Source organism: Frieseomelitta varia, unplaced genomic scaffold, assembly GCF_011392965.1.
Source record: "Frieseomelitta varia isolate USP_RPSP 00005682 unplaced genomic scaffold, Fvar_1.2 scaffold_203, whole genome shotgun sequence".
Taxonomy (NCBI): domain Eukaryota; kingdom Metazoa; phylum Arthropoda; class Insecta; order Hymenoptera; family Apidae; genus Frieseomelitta; species Frieseomelitta varia.
In genome coordinates, this window is record NW_025109784.1 from 831035 (window position 1) to 846260 (window position 15226).

General features: G+C 34.1%; 1 protein-coding gene and 1 long non-coding RNA gene across 3 annotated transcripts in view; one reads left to right on the forward strand and one right to left on the reverse strand.

Moving 5' to 3' along the window:
* LOC122526921 (histone demethylase UTY-like) overlaps nt 1–15226 on the forward strand; it is a 63098-nt gene that overhangs the window by 40708 nt on the left and 7164 nt on the right. Inside the window, exon 4 of one of the 2 annotated variants that reach the window (XM_043650606.1) lies at nt 13646–13664. The exons of the other annotated variant lie outside the window; for it this stretch is intronic. Within the exon in view, the coding sequence (XP_043506541.1) occupies nt 13646 (1 nt within the window). The 3' untranslated portion in view covers nt 13647–13664. Of the gene's footprint in view, nt 1–13645; nt 13665–15226 lie in introns of those variants that run through there. 2 annotated transcript variants of the gene reach the window in all.
* On the reverse strand, nt 1006–1925 carry LOC122526923. Its single transcript, XR_006306246.1, has 3 exons — nt 1400–1925; nt 1166–1265; nt 1006–1088 (listed from the first exon to the last, which is right to left on the reverse strand). It is a non-coding gene; the product is annotated as an uncharacterized LOC122526923 (long non-coding RNA).

Sequence of the window (15226 nt, forward strand, 5' to 3'; positions counted from 1 at the left end):
TTTATGTTCGCATTAAAAATTATGAGTAAGTTTGATATTATTATATTTAAAACGGTTGCAATTATGAGATTACAATTTTCGCATAACATTTAAGTTATTTAAGTTAATGTTTACGACATAATTATTGAAATGAAAAATATGTTATCGATGTTATCTATATCAATGTTTTATTATACACAATTTCATTAAAATTGAATATTATAACTAAGTGAGTGGTCCAGTACTGTCAAATTAAAGATAATTTAATAATACACTTAGTCGTAGCCATTATAAAATTGTGAAACAAATTCCCACTCGTTTACACGTGCCTTGTTTTAAAGGACACTTTATGTGACAGCTCTTGACCATTTAGATTAATCAGCTTTAGGTTTCAGCATTTACCAGTTTCTATTATTAACTCATTACCTGCTAGACAGCTTGTTTTATCCTTGTAGTTGACAGCTTGTTTAATCCTTGTGGTTGACAGCTTGTTTATTATGGAAATAAAATTTGTTTTTTTTATTTTTAATACAAGTAACGAAGCTTGATCTCTGTAAATATCTTACGTAGAATAAGATTTAAAATCACGTTACTATTTTTTGACAAAATTTTAATTTACAAACATACAATTTAATTACAGAACTATTACATGTATTATAAAATACATGCAATTAAAAAATGTTATCTATAAGAAGTACTAAATATTAGAATGTTCTGTGACCAAACACTTTTGAACGAGAGTACAATAAATAATGAACGTACATAATAAATAATTTTGTCGCATCAAATTTATCAAATATAAAAATTAATTTCATAGTCAGAAAAATAAAAGTTGCATTAAATTTTACTCATAATTATTTTCGATAACTCGTAGCAAAAAAAAAAAAGATTTCAAAGCGTCATTATGAAACAAGGCGGAAAAGGGGGGAAAAAAGAGGGTAGTCTGGCGATACGGTTTCTTTATGTTGCCAGATAGCCTATTGAGTAAGGTCAAGGCGGCAGCTGTCGAGCTCTGCCATTTTTTCCGTCCGTTTAAAATTGTTCTTCGTACGTGAAAGATGCGCACGCCATTGCAGGAAGTCGAATCAGCCGCAGGAAACCAGTGTTTGCTGTCGGCATTAAATCGGACTTGTTCGTGATCGTGGGAAATGCCGCGAGGTGTAGTCGGAATAAAAGGATCAACCACCTGGAGAAAAGTGGAGTAATTCGTATCCGGAAGCGAAACGAAAGCCTTTCGTTCGGTGACAATGTTTCGCCAATATCGTTACTGGAATATTCCAGCACATCTAAAATGCAAATGCAATATAAATGTAGTGTATTATAAAGCTCATTTTTTAGAAATACGCAGACGAATAGAATAATAAAAATGTACTGAGAGGAATGAGACAATTTAAGGAAACGTTCGTATGTAAGTACTCACGTATTATAAAAAAAGGATAATCGTTGTCGTTGCAAATTATCTGACAGGTTATTTAAAAGAAGTGTGCAAGGTGTTGATACAAATTACGTTGTAGTTGTCGGACATTTTAATCACAGTGATTCGGTTTCCGTTCTATCTTTAATATCTCGGCAAGGTACGTTTACGCGACTATGTTTTGCACCCCTCTTTGTATTCCGTTCAGAATAATAAGCAGTCGTTTCCCCTTTCCTTGTAATTTTCATTTAGCGGCCGCACATTTTCGACGTTTATCAATGACCGAGTTCGAAATTACAGGCGTATGTTAAATTTTGTTCCTTTCTCGACTTCGTTCATTTTCTTGCCCCTCGTCTTTTTACTCGGACTTCTCGCCTCAGTGGTTTTCTCTCCAATCTGCGAGTACTTTTCTCAGTCTTTTGTCAATTTGTACAGTTTAGTTTGATGGTCTTCATCCAGGATCAGATTTTAAGTGTTATAATTAATCTAATTATTATAATAACTGTTAATGCGCAAATTATTATTATCTCGCAAGAGAATTAATATTTCTTGATCGTTCTTATATTTTTTGACACAGTACATGCAAACTTCATTCGACCTGTCAGTTCACCTCAGTTAATTTTTTAGGTTTATGTCAAGTTCTTGTATTCTTAGGTCTTTGTTTGTTCATTTATCGATTTTCTGAACTTCCTAAAACTCACAGTCCCTTGAATTCAAGTTGCGCTTCGTGAAACGGAAAATAAACTCCCGTTAATTATATTTGGAAATAATTAGAAAATTGTATTGTAGATATTTTTTTTTTTTTTCTTTCGAATTAATGATTCAACTTGTTCCTTTTATGAACTACTACAAACAACGTATTTTTCTGTCTAGAATGGATGAGATCAGATTTATTATTTTACAATACCATGAAATTTTTTCGCGGAACACTAGGTTTACCCATAAAATAGGTTACCTTGTATTTATAACAGCAATCAATACAGTCAATACATTTCAAATATCAGGGTACAAATGTGAATAATATATAAAATAAATAATGTATAAAAATATATATATATATAATTCTTTAGAATTATTAATATCTAAAATCGAAACGATCAATACTATTAAAAAAAAAAACACTGCAGATTAACAATCTAAACATTGATATTGTTAATTACCATTGTTTGACCAAACATACATAATACTTTCAATTATTTCGCGATAATCGTTCGCTTTGCTAAATTCCCTTCGTTCTCCACTAGGAACCAAAGAGCACGCTTCCTGTTTCAGTTGGCTTCTGTTGTCAGCTGATGATCTCCACTAACGCGCGCGTTACCCGTGCTCATACGTACGGTATGTACGTACTTGAAGGCCTCGTCCTTCATATACAGTCGCACAATATGCGTTTGCACGTGTACTAATACATGTCACCGAACGGTAGCAGTGGACGTTGGAGGGGCAGGGAAGGATTGGTATCTCGGTTAGGAGAGGGAAGGGACGAGGTCTAGTGAGGTTATGGCCGGGACGAGAGGTTGGGAAAGGGGGAGGGGATACATTGCCGCATTCTGCGAACGTTATACATGCAACGCGAGTTGCAGCCTCGGCGTGCGCGCTCGTTGCAGCGTCGCGTAATCAGCGCTTACGTCACCTCGATGTGTGCCGTTGGTGAGCGCGTGCGTGTAACCGTGTGTGTCATTGCTCTTCGCTTTCGTTTTGTTTCTCTCTTTACCGGTGTCTTTTCCTCGCCAGCGGTTCTTCCTCGTTTCGCTCGTGTGTGCGCGCGCCTGTGTCTGTGTCTGTGTGTGTGTGTTGCAGGTTACGCGCATGCGTTCCGCGATGCGCGCTCAAATCTTCGCGCGCATGCGCCCACGCACGCGCACATCCCAGTGAGTTTAGAAAACGGTAGCTCGTCGAGGTATTTGAATATTTATTGAAATTTTTTGTATGTTGTGCGTGTTGTATGAACTTTTTTTTGAAATTTTATCGATACTGTAATATGTGAAACATTATCGCAGAGAAAAAGATTTATCTAAGAGTCTATAGTAAGTAGAGTGTCCGAATATTTTCACGAGCCATTGTTAGAGTCGGTTAGAACGAATGCAGTGTACCGTTAACGAACAATTTTTCGTGAGATTTCTTTTTCGTACGTTGATTTTACGTGATTTTTGTGAATGTTGTCGTTTGACGAAGACGTTTTTGATGGTGTTTCGTAATGTCATCGAGTATTCTACTGGCTGAGATCGATATCAGGTAATTTTTGTTATCGAATAGTGTAGATTGACCAGAGGCATGAAATATATGTACGTCTGCACTATACGATGTTTAGATATATTGATAAGAATATTGTGTTATTACGTTTCTCTTTTAGATCAGATTAAGAATATACATATTCGTACATACGTTTCATGCTTGTCGTTGAAAGTAGTTAGAATTTGTTCAAGCGTTATTATTCCTAGATATAATATCCGGTTATTATATTTGAGGTTATGAAAGAATTCAACGACTTCTATTCATGTCTTATATTTATTATACTTTTTCTTTTCAATTTCCATCGCCTATTACGGTTTCTTTTATATGAACATTTCAAAAGCGATAGAAATGATTAAGATGCTATGGAAGTATTCATTTACGATTCATAGAATCTGGGACAGGAGAGTCCTCTACATATAGAATTCAAAGCGTTTTAACGGGTTGGCACACGTGCCATTATTCAAACGATGCACGATGACTAATGAAATTAGTCGATATAATTCTGTTAGCGTAAAAGTAAATGAATACTAATTATTTATACTAATTAGCATGCATTAGAATAGTTACAAAGAAAAAATATTTTCAGTATTTAAGCGTATTTTTGTCAGGTTTTACATTTATTATAGTACCACATTTTTGTACTATGTGGTAATACTACTAAATTTTTGTCACATAGCAGTATTATTGATTTAAAAATTTTAAAGAAAATTTAACTATTATTTTAATAATTGTTATATTGGAAATTTAATTGTTAGTTGAATTAATCAATTAATATTTAAATATTGTAATAAATAATAAAATATATAATGTGGATTAATTAAACATAGTTACAATGATTGTAATTAAAAAGTTATGTTATTGAACATAATTTTAAAAGAATTTGTTTTATTTTATATATATTTATATATCTTTTAAAGATATAGTTATATATAAAATAAAACAAATTCTTTTATACATAAAAATAACGTAGATTTGCAACGATGAATTTTTAAAAATTCAATGGATTTTTCTTAAAATATATGTATATTGTGTTCTTTATAAATCTTTTTATATTCTTAGCATTTTTCCTCTTCTGATCAAGGACAGACGCAAGTTTGCTAGTTCTAACGTTGAAACGAAATATGTAGTAAATGAACTTTCTATCACACTGTTTCAAAAATCGAATACAATCTAAAATGCAAATTTAATGAAACGAGGAATTTGTAAAAGAATGTCTAAAACTATCAGACCAGGAAATATCCTGTAACACATCGAGCCAAATGCACGTATAACGCATATGTGTGTATATATAGAGCAAGGTTTGGGTTAGGTTTACAACATAAGGACATGTCTTAGCAACGTTCCTTATAATTCGTTAACTCACTGTGTGTGTGTCTGTATATATATATATATATATGCATTATTAATGGCCATGATAATTCTGCGTTGCATAACGTAGTGTATCACGTACACGGAAGTCTATGGATAATAATTAATCGTTATAAGATAGTATAAATTGATGATGTTTACGTCGTAAGTTAACATGGTGCACGGATGCGTGGATCTTTATCTGATTCATTACCCCTCGTTGGATACATTTTAATGCGTTGAAAAAAAGACGTTGAATAACGATAAGCTATGGTCAAACCTTGTCGCGATAACCGGTCAACTAGTAATGGAGTCTGAGACATTTCGAATCGCCTTGGATCACAGTAGTGTATAAACACATTTGAGCCTCGCGGAAGTCTTCTAAGTCCTGACAAGTCACGACGATTCAAGCTAATATAAAATATAAAAATAGGTACAGATATTAAAAAAAAAAAAATTTAGGAAGCCTCATCAATAGTAACTTGTTCCCTATGAAGTTTCAGCGTGCATATTTTCTCAATATTAAATTAACATTCCTACAGTAACATAATAAGCCAGAGACTTCTAACTGTTATTTAAAAAAAAAAAAAAAAAAAGGAAAATGTTACTAAAAAAATTATAAGGAATCACAATGGTAAATTCCTATAGTACAATCATTGAACCAGAAGGGAACAACCAGCGTTGTTCGAGGATTAACTGTATCTCGAGTCCCATCACTAACGGCAACTATTCTTAGGCAACTTTCTATTTACTCGCGTAAGTAGTTACACGATCTCGCGTTGCATCCTCGCCAGCGAGAACACCTTGCCACTTCCGGTCGCCATATAGAAACGACACTGTTAATCCGATGTCATGGCTACTACCGACGTCGTCATCCTGTTTTTAACAAACTGTCGCTGTTGGCAAAACGATACCGGAGACGCGAGAAGTTCGCGCGAGATGTCTCCTCCGAGTTTTTTTTTTCGCGAAACCGGTTTATGACTTCTGAAGTTGGAAAGTTAGCTTCTCTTTTTTAATCGTGGTTGCAACGCATGGTAATATTGTAACTGCAGGGTTGGCTGAACGTTAGAACGAAATGACCTAACTCGTTGGATTTTCTTAGTTTTACAGTTAGTAGGGACATTGCACGAAGTTTACGAATGTTTAGTTTTATTGAGATAGATGTACGATTGCTTGACTTTTGAAAAATGAAACTCGGAGGGGAAATCTACGTATTGAGCATTATACAGAATAGTTTTGCATGCATTCTATATATTTAAAATATTCTAATAGCTAGTCTTAATGAACTATGACATTTTGGAGTATATGTTACATTAGATTTGTTAGCTCAAATTTCTGATTTACTTAAGATTAAGAGACCTCAACTTTTAATACTGTTATCGATGAACAAAATCTTTCATGTAATATGATTGAATATGACTGTTGGTTCAAAAAATTCAGCTAATACTAACTTCAGTCTTAACTCGTGATCTCTAACTTGGTTAAAACTTCTGGAACAAAAGTATTCTTACTCGACTATACAATTCAGTCGTAATAGTATACAACATATAACATAATTATATTTAAATATAAATATATACATGAAAATTTTCCATTAACATAGTGTTGGAATATTTTCTTGATTCGCTATGTCTATATACAATTTTTTACATACATACTTTCTTCTTAAATCACCTATACTTTTAATCAAAAGAGATACGGACTCAGAAGTTGTGCAAATCGTGACATGCAGTCATACTGTGAACGACACGAGGTGTTTTCCATTTGTGCTGGTCCTTAATCGTCCGGACACAGAAGCGCGATCGGGAGTTATATAGCCGCTAAAGTCGTTAAACGTTAATTGGCAATCAGGAGCTGGAGATTGCCACCTGCGCCGCTCTGTCCGTGTATGAATGTAAATTCGTAGATCGTTGAAACCGCGCTGTGTCGATCGCGCGTGTCTCTTTTTAAATGCAACCAGTTCGAGTTCTTGCCTCCTGGCTTGTTTCCTTCGTTCTCCCATTCTCTTTCTTCTTCCATTTAAACGATTCGTTCGAATGACATGGTGAATTACACCGATTGAACAGCAGTAATTATTAAACAAGTCAGTTTGAAACAAGTCTCTCCCTCTCTCTCTCTCTCTCTCTCTCTCTCTCCCGGTGTTATTGATTTAAATTCGAAGTTACAATTTGTCGACTTATTTATACACGTGTCCACTATTTAATCTTTTTAGAACGTTTGCACTACTGTCTGCAAATTCTTTATTTCTGAGTTTATTTACTCTATTGTATCAATTTGTTATTTGGTCTCATTTCGAAGACTTTGAATAATTATTCCATTGTTCCATTTTTATGATTTTAAATTTCCCGGTTAATCGTTTCGTCGACGTGTTGTTAATATTATATGAGATAATTTTGTTCAATATTTTACGCAAATAAGTTATAATTTATCAACTTGTACATGTGTCCACTATTTAATCTTTAGAACATTTGCACTACTGTCTGCAAATTCTTTATTTCTGAGTTTATTTACTCTATTGTATCAATTTGTTATTTGGTCTCATTTCGAAGACTTTGAATAATTATTCCATTGTTCCATTTTTATGATTTTAAACTTCCCGGTTAATTGTTTTGTCGACGTGTTGTTAATATCATACGAGATAATTTTGTTCAATATTTTACGCAAGTAAGTTAGAATTTATCAACTTGTACATGTGTCCACTATTTAATCTTTAGAACATTTTCACTACAGCCTGCAAATTCTTTATTTCTGAATTTATTTACTCTATTGTATCAATTTGTTATTTGGTCTCATTTCGAAGACTTTGAATAATTATTCCATTGTTCCATTTTTATGATTTTAAACTTCCCGGTTAATTGTTTCGTCGACGTGTTGTTAATATCATACGAGATAATTTTGTTCAATATTTTACGAATGTTTAAATTGTTTTATTACTGAAATATATGTAAAATGACCATTCGGACTCACCAATGGCTAAGAATAAGAGGAAAACAAGAGAGAAGAATAAAAGAAAATTCAACGCGACCTTTCGCGGTTATTTAAAGCCGGTTCGCGAAAATATAATTGTCGTTCATTAACACCGAGACGAGATTACGAGCGTTTGGTTACGTCGTCCGCGTAAAAATGGCGCGCACGTGCTAACGCGAGAAGCACGTGACATTAAACTCGTTTCGCTCGGAACTATTAATAATACCGGCTGGTTGTATAATAGAACGTATTATTGCAGTACCGTACATACGTTGGTCGTCGACGTCGACGTTGAAGTTGCAGTTGCGTTGCCCGCGACGATGTCACGGATTTTGCATAATTATCCACTACCGTGTCCATTATTCGCTTGTTCTTCGCCCGGTTGGATGTTTCGAGTAACACGACGATTACTATTGTGACGTGTTCGACAAATTGGATTTGGAATATTTTTGAAAATACATATATAGGGACAGAGTGGAATCGTTTTGTAAGACTAAAGTGGAGAAAGTAGCATAAAGTCCACAAATGTTTCGTGAAAAAGTTGACAACAGAATTATGCGATAATGTTGTATCGGTATAAGATTCTGTCCTCTGGATTCTATTTGAAAAATTAATCATTTGCGACGAAATTTGGCGAAAATGTAATAAATTCGATATCAATTTTTTTACTGATGAAGACTAACAACAAAACTTCGAAAAAAAATACACATAGCTTTTATGGAGATTTTCTTTGACATTCTAATTTTTATTTTACCTATAGAGTGCAGTGTGTAATATGACTCGCAGTCGCGGAATATTTCGACATTCGTTATGGAACAATAAAACATTGATCAATTTCATTACATTCATTAATCTTCTTAATACATGCAGTAAATTTAAAGTCTCGTTAGATTCATCATAATGAAAAACACGGTGTATCGCAATTTTTCTTGCGGTGTTGCACTTTTTTCTACTAATTCGTTTCGAGTAATATCTAATTGTATATTCATGCGATCTGTGCAGGATAATTTTTTTTATCAGTTCATATTAAGTGAAATAGTTTGTATTTGCATGAAAACATGTAAAAAACGGATCCCATTAATGTTCCTCGTAGATCTCAATGAGAATTTCAGATAGGTATAACATCAATTTCAAAACAAGGCGACTATATTAAATAACGCAAACGGATATATTATACTATGTATTATAATATTACATTATTCAGAAATATATCTCAACTCACTTGTTTGATCTGATCGTAAGTGTAATGAATAAAAGTTCATCTAGCTTTCAGAAATTCAGCTTACCAATGCCAAATATTTATTCAGAGGTGTGAACATGTGTACATACATGCGTAGCGTATTCACAATCATCGTGTCTTTTTACATTTTTACTTCTTCCTGCGCGTGATTAACTGAGGATGCAATTAACAGTTTTATATATATATATATATCAAGGCAGAGTAAACCTTTTTTAAATAGATTCACGACGTATGTGTAACTGGCAGTTAAACGCACTTCCGACGGCGCACGCGTGCCACCGGAAGTCGATTTATTGTTACATTTTGCTGCGCCCGGTTCTTCGTTTCCGACCACCTTTCATCGGGCACACTTGTGAAAAAGAAAATCGATACCATTTTTCCCCTCTCCCCTTTCTGCGCGCTCGTGTTTGAGAACTGTTCGACCCTCTGAATTTCATAAAACCAATTTGCGAATGATAGAGAAACGATGGCAGAATTGAGATTTTTCAATCCCTTAAGCAAATGAGCTTCTTTTCTTTTTTTTTTTTTTTCTCCTTTTGTAAATGTAATTAGAAAAGATGAAAGCGGAAGTTAGAATAAAGGTTTTAATCTCTAATAAATATTAAAAAAATATTATAACCTCCATTTTTTTATAATATTAAAAAAATATTATAACCTCTATTTTTTTATAATATTAAAATATTATAACCTCTATTTTTTTATAATATTAAAAAAATATAAAAAATATTATAACCTCTAATAAATATTTTAACCTCTAATAAAAATTGTAACTAATATCGTACTTTGTGTATGTTTTAGTAATTACAACGTTTGTTAATTAATTACTTTAATTATATTTAATTTAATAATAATAATATATATAATAAAAAATATGTTATATATTTTATAATATATATATTTAATTTATTTAATTAATTAATTAATTACAAGTAGTAGTTACTAATTTTAGTAATTATAAAGGATGAGATTATCGATGACACTGAGCAATGGTACAAAATCTTTTCGTTTAACCTTCGATTTTTTCGAGTCACTATCTCCATAGAAGTATAAGGATTTCCATCAGTCCTGTAATGCAGACTCCAGATTTAAATCAGAATTCGTAGACGTTTCATTTTCACATATCTATCATATATCCGATGGCTTTCATCGTGTGAAACATAATTTCACTAACATGCAATTTTTACTAACGTATTATACATGAAACGAAGCTAGGAAAGAAAGAGAACGTAGAAATAAATTTGAATAAATTTGAACATCTATCAGTATCAATAAACACTAACAATTACTAGCGTTAGAAATCTTATAGATATTATAGACACGAGGATGACTACGTGGAGTAATTCTATACGTAGTGTAACTATTCCCTTTCTAACGATTGGCGACGGCTGCGTGTTGGCGTGTCGTCCGAAAGCGCGTTGCAAGTGTCACAACTGGCATACGACGAAATCCTCGTGCGCCATCGGGCAGTAGAAATATACACACACACACACACACACACACAACACATACACACACGGCCCACAGGGGGCGAGACAATAAATGAGTAATGCTCTGTTTCGATTGAATAACGAGGGTCGACGAGCATCGCGGGACTTGTGTCATGGGAGGAGGAGGGGAGGGTTCGTAACGTGTTCTCTTCGATTCTCCCCCCCCCCCCTCTTTCGATGCTTCGCAACCCCTCGTCGCGTTTGACCGCAGCACGACAGTACGTGCAGTACGTGCGCACGATCGTCGATGATTTTTCGGGGAAACAATCTCTCCTTTCCTTTTCCGGTTCGATTCCTACGAGCACGTGTCATTATGCATGCGACGACTGCCTATCGATTGCACGCCACCAGTTGGTAGCCATCCTGTTCTACAGGGTGTTGGAGAAGTATTTAGAGATCAGTGTAATTCGTGACGAGTAGATTTTTTTTTTTCCCCCCCCTTCTTCTAGATAACTCTTGGAAAATTCATGGATACGATGCAAAATATTTTACATTTTGTTACACTTCCGACTATTGAATTGTGTAACAAAATTATTATATGTATGTTATATTGATTATTTATGTACAGCAATATTGCATATCGTTTTGCGCGCGTACAATTTAAAGTTGGCGGTGCGGGAAAAATTTTTCTGAATTAATCATATAGTGTTGCCCCTGTCCTGGGGTACGATACGTGGCGATCGATCGGCACCAGGCGGTCGCAAATATTGTGGGCGTTAATCGCGGTGAAACGCTTCAAGACCCACGCATACTTGTTTTGACAGTTGTAACGTGATCTTTATTGGCGTGCGTGTGTATCGCGAACGTTGCTCCAGCATAGCAGGAATTATACGTGGCGTTTTAGAAATTAAGAGTCAGCCGGGCAAAGAATGCCAGGGGATGAGGTGTATACACATACCATCGATTGACATATTCCCGTGTCGTCAAATTATTTATAAACCTACGAACTCCGGATTGTCCACAAAATCGTCGAGTATTTCATTTCCCAGTTAAATTATTTCGACATCCGCTGTAATTTAAATAATTCTCTTCAAATTTCTTTGGAAGGAAGCGGAATTATTAACTGAAAGAATAAAAAGAGAGAGAGAGTGAAAAAAAAAAGTCAATTTCCGACAAGTAAACCGAACAATGCACCAATTTCCGCTGGTTTCGTTAAAAAGGAAAAGAAAATCATGCCCATACGAAAGAAACGGAGAACAATGGTTCGGCCGGTTCAATTTCTACTCCTAAAAATTCGGATTCCTCGTTGTCTGTCCCTCTCTTGGAAAAGAGGATTCCTGAATGCCACGTTTCTCTGTGTTGTCGAAGGTGTGTGGCGCGGTGCCCATTGATTTTCGCGATCGTGGGCTCTCCGTTAGCTGGCGCGAACGAGTATGAGCGAAAAGAAACGGCGGGAGGGTGAAAAAGAGAGAGAGAGAGAGAGAGAGAGAGAAAAATAATCCATAGACGGTCGGTTGTCATCCACGTACACACGTATGTTACGTACTTCGGCCCAGCGAACAATAGATCCTCGTACGTGCGTGCACGCGCGTGCATCTACATGAGAGAGAGAGAGAGAGTGAGCCTTTTTCGGCGTGTACATGCGTGCGCGCGCATCTACACGTTTGCGTATTGAGAGATTCTTTTGTAATCGGCGAACAAGTGTATATACGGCTCCATACGCGCGAGCCGTCGTTGTTTCAAATGGCAGTAAAAATTGCTGAGAAATCTTGCAAACATAGGCGCTACATTCACGTTGTTGAAATTAATTTAATTCAGTAGACACGTCTGCGACAATGCAAACATTTCTATTGTAAAATACACGAGCTTTAGTCTCTAAATTTTATTATTCACCGATAAAGGAGAGAGTGGCTTCTCTCAAGAAGACTACACTTTTGATATTGAAGCTGGATCGATCGATTATATCGATGTAAAGATGTTTAGAAATTGGAAATTGTAGTTTGCAAGGTGACACACTTAGTAGAGGAAGATTATCGACAATAATTTTATATTTTGATAAATATAATTACACGTAAATAGCGTAACGTGTAACTTCTTTTTCTTTGTCAATGTCAATTTTGCCAACTGCGTCAGAGAAATACATTTTGAAATAATTACTATAATATATATAATATAATTAAAATACTATATTATAATATAATTATATTGTTAATTATTATATTATTAATTATATTATTTATATTATAATTAAAATATATTATATTATATATTATATAGTATAGTATAGTATTTTAATTATATTATATATATTATAGTATAGTAATATAGTAATAATTATAATAATATAATATATATGTTATTATGTATTATATAGTATAGTATTTTAATTATGTTATATATATTATAGTATAGTATATTATTTTAATTATATTATATATATTATAGTATAGTAATATAGTAATAATTATAATAATGTTATATATATAATTATAGTAATACAGTATAGTAATATAGTAATAATTATAATATAATATATATAATTATAGTAATATAGTAATTGTAGTATAGTAATTATTTTATTATATAATAATATATATTATATATAATATAGATAATATAATTAATAGTATTTTAATTATATAATATAATTAAAATACTATACTATACTATATAATTTATATATATATATATATATATATATATATATATATATATATATAATTAAAATGCCACATTTTGAATTAATAAATGCTGTTTGAAATAATCGAAATATAATATAACACTCTCCATTAATTAATTTAAATTAATGCTTGATGTGACAAAATTGGCTCTCGGGTATCGGAATAATTATCGAACAGCAGTGTATATATTGTCTGTGCTGCTGTAGAAGGAAGGGACAGAGAAAGAGGGAAGAAGAAGGGTGAGTCGTTAATCGGTCGGCGGGGAGGGTTGGGAGGCGGGTTCGATCCTCAGAGCCCGTACTCTGGCATCTGGCAACTTCGAATATCCACCAGCAACCCTTCTGCGCCTCTTTTTCAGACTATCAGAGCTATCGAAGGAAGGAAGGGTTGCAGAGTGGTCTCAGCGCACATACACGTGTGCATGTAGAGGAAGGAAGGGCGAGTTACCCTTCTTTCTCTCCTACGTCTGTGCACGTACGTGTGCAAAACTGCCGCACTGTGCGCCTCTTCTTTCTCCACGATCGAGCGCGCGTACACTAAGGCGAGCACTGGGGGGATTATCTACATATCTAGCCGCTTCGATTCCCTTGGATCGTTTCTATGCGTGCGCCCAGATCCCGTAGGAAAATCTTGCGCCTTTCACGGTAGAACTCCGATCAAATGAAATGTTGCTGTTCTAAATGAAATATAGCACGCCACTTCTACTTTAACTCGAATTTTTTTTTTTTTTTTTTTCTTTTTCATGTGAGTTTATGCAACGAGGCTAATGCCAACCTTTAGGGACGAAGTAACGATGAATTCATAATTTTCACTGCGAGAGAAAACATTCTTCTCGGTTATAAAAAAAAAAAAAAAAAACAGGGGCAACAGAATGAAAGATTGGAAGTAAAATTGGATTAAAAAGTAAATGTGACTTTGAAGCTGAATGTAATTAAAATTGCACCAACGGCGAGATATTAAATTACAGATGTTCTGGTGCTTTTTAGGAATAAAATGTAGGTTCGTATCCACTAAATTTCACTATGTTCGTTGTGTCCACAAAATTGACAGAGTTGCAGCAAATTTTGAAAGTGAATATTGATATGACAAATGTTAGTCTAATATTTCTGAATTGTAGTGAAATTTATTTAATTGTTTTCTGAGAAACTTGCGTTTAACCATTTCCATAATAAAAGATACATACATGTGTCGTAAACGTTCTCGACATTTACGTTTGAACAAACACATTGAGTGAGGCAACTACACGTTGTTTAATTTTAATTGATCTCGAGACATATTTAACTGGCTACTCGACCACGTGGGAACATACTTCTCCGACTAGTTCGTTTTTATATATGACGTTGAACGAGAGTGTAATACGGTCGAGGATGTGCTCGAGTCCTTTGAGCTACCGTGAAATTTTCTTTGTTACTTTATGAGGGTTAAAGTATATCGGTTCAGATTGCTTTTAGCATAGGGGATGATACGTCGGAGCAGTTTCAAGCCCTCTGCAACGTTCTATAATTTAACACTAGAGCTACTTAGCCAGTGAGAAAAACACAAGAAATTCGAAATTTTCCTAGACCTACAACCCTGCATTTTTACAGATTTGATTTATAATTTTTCGTAAAATATTTCGCCCTTTGTTGTGTTACAGATTTCTTTTCCTGATCCTTGCATTTCAATTTCATTTAATCTCTAGCATCAGAGCTTTCATTCCTATTTTGTCGATTTTAGATATAGAATTTTAATCGCCTATGTTAATTCGGTAACGTAACGCTACTTTTGGTCGATTATGTTATTTCTAGTTAATTATTGGTTTCAGAATCGGAAAGTTCTGTTCTTTGTGAAATCAACGCTTTCTAACAAATTTGGAAAGTAGAACTTGTCGCAAGAATAGCTTAACGCGAGTAATTCTTTCAGAAATCTGCCACATTTTAATTTTATAAGCCGGGCGTTA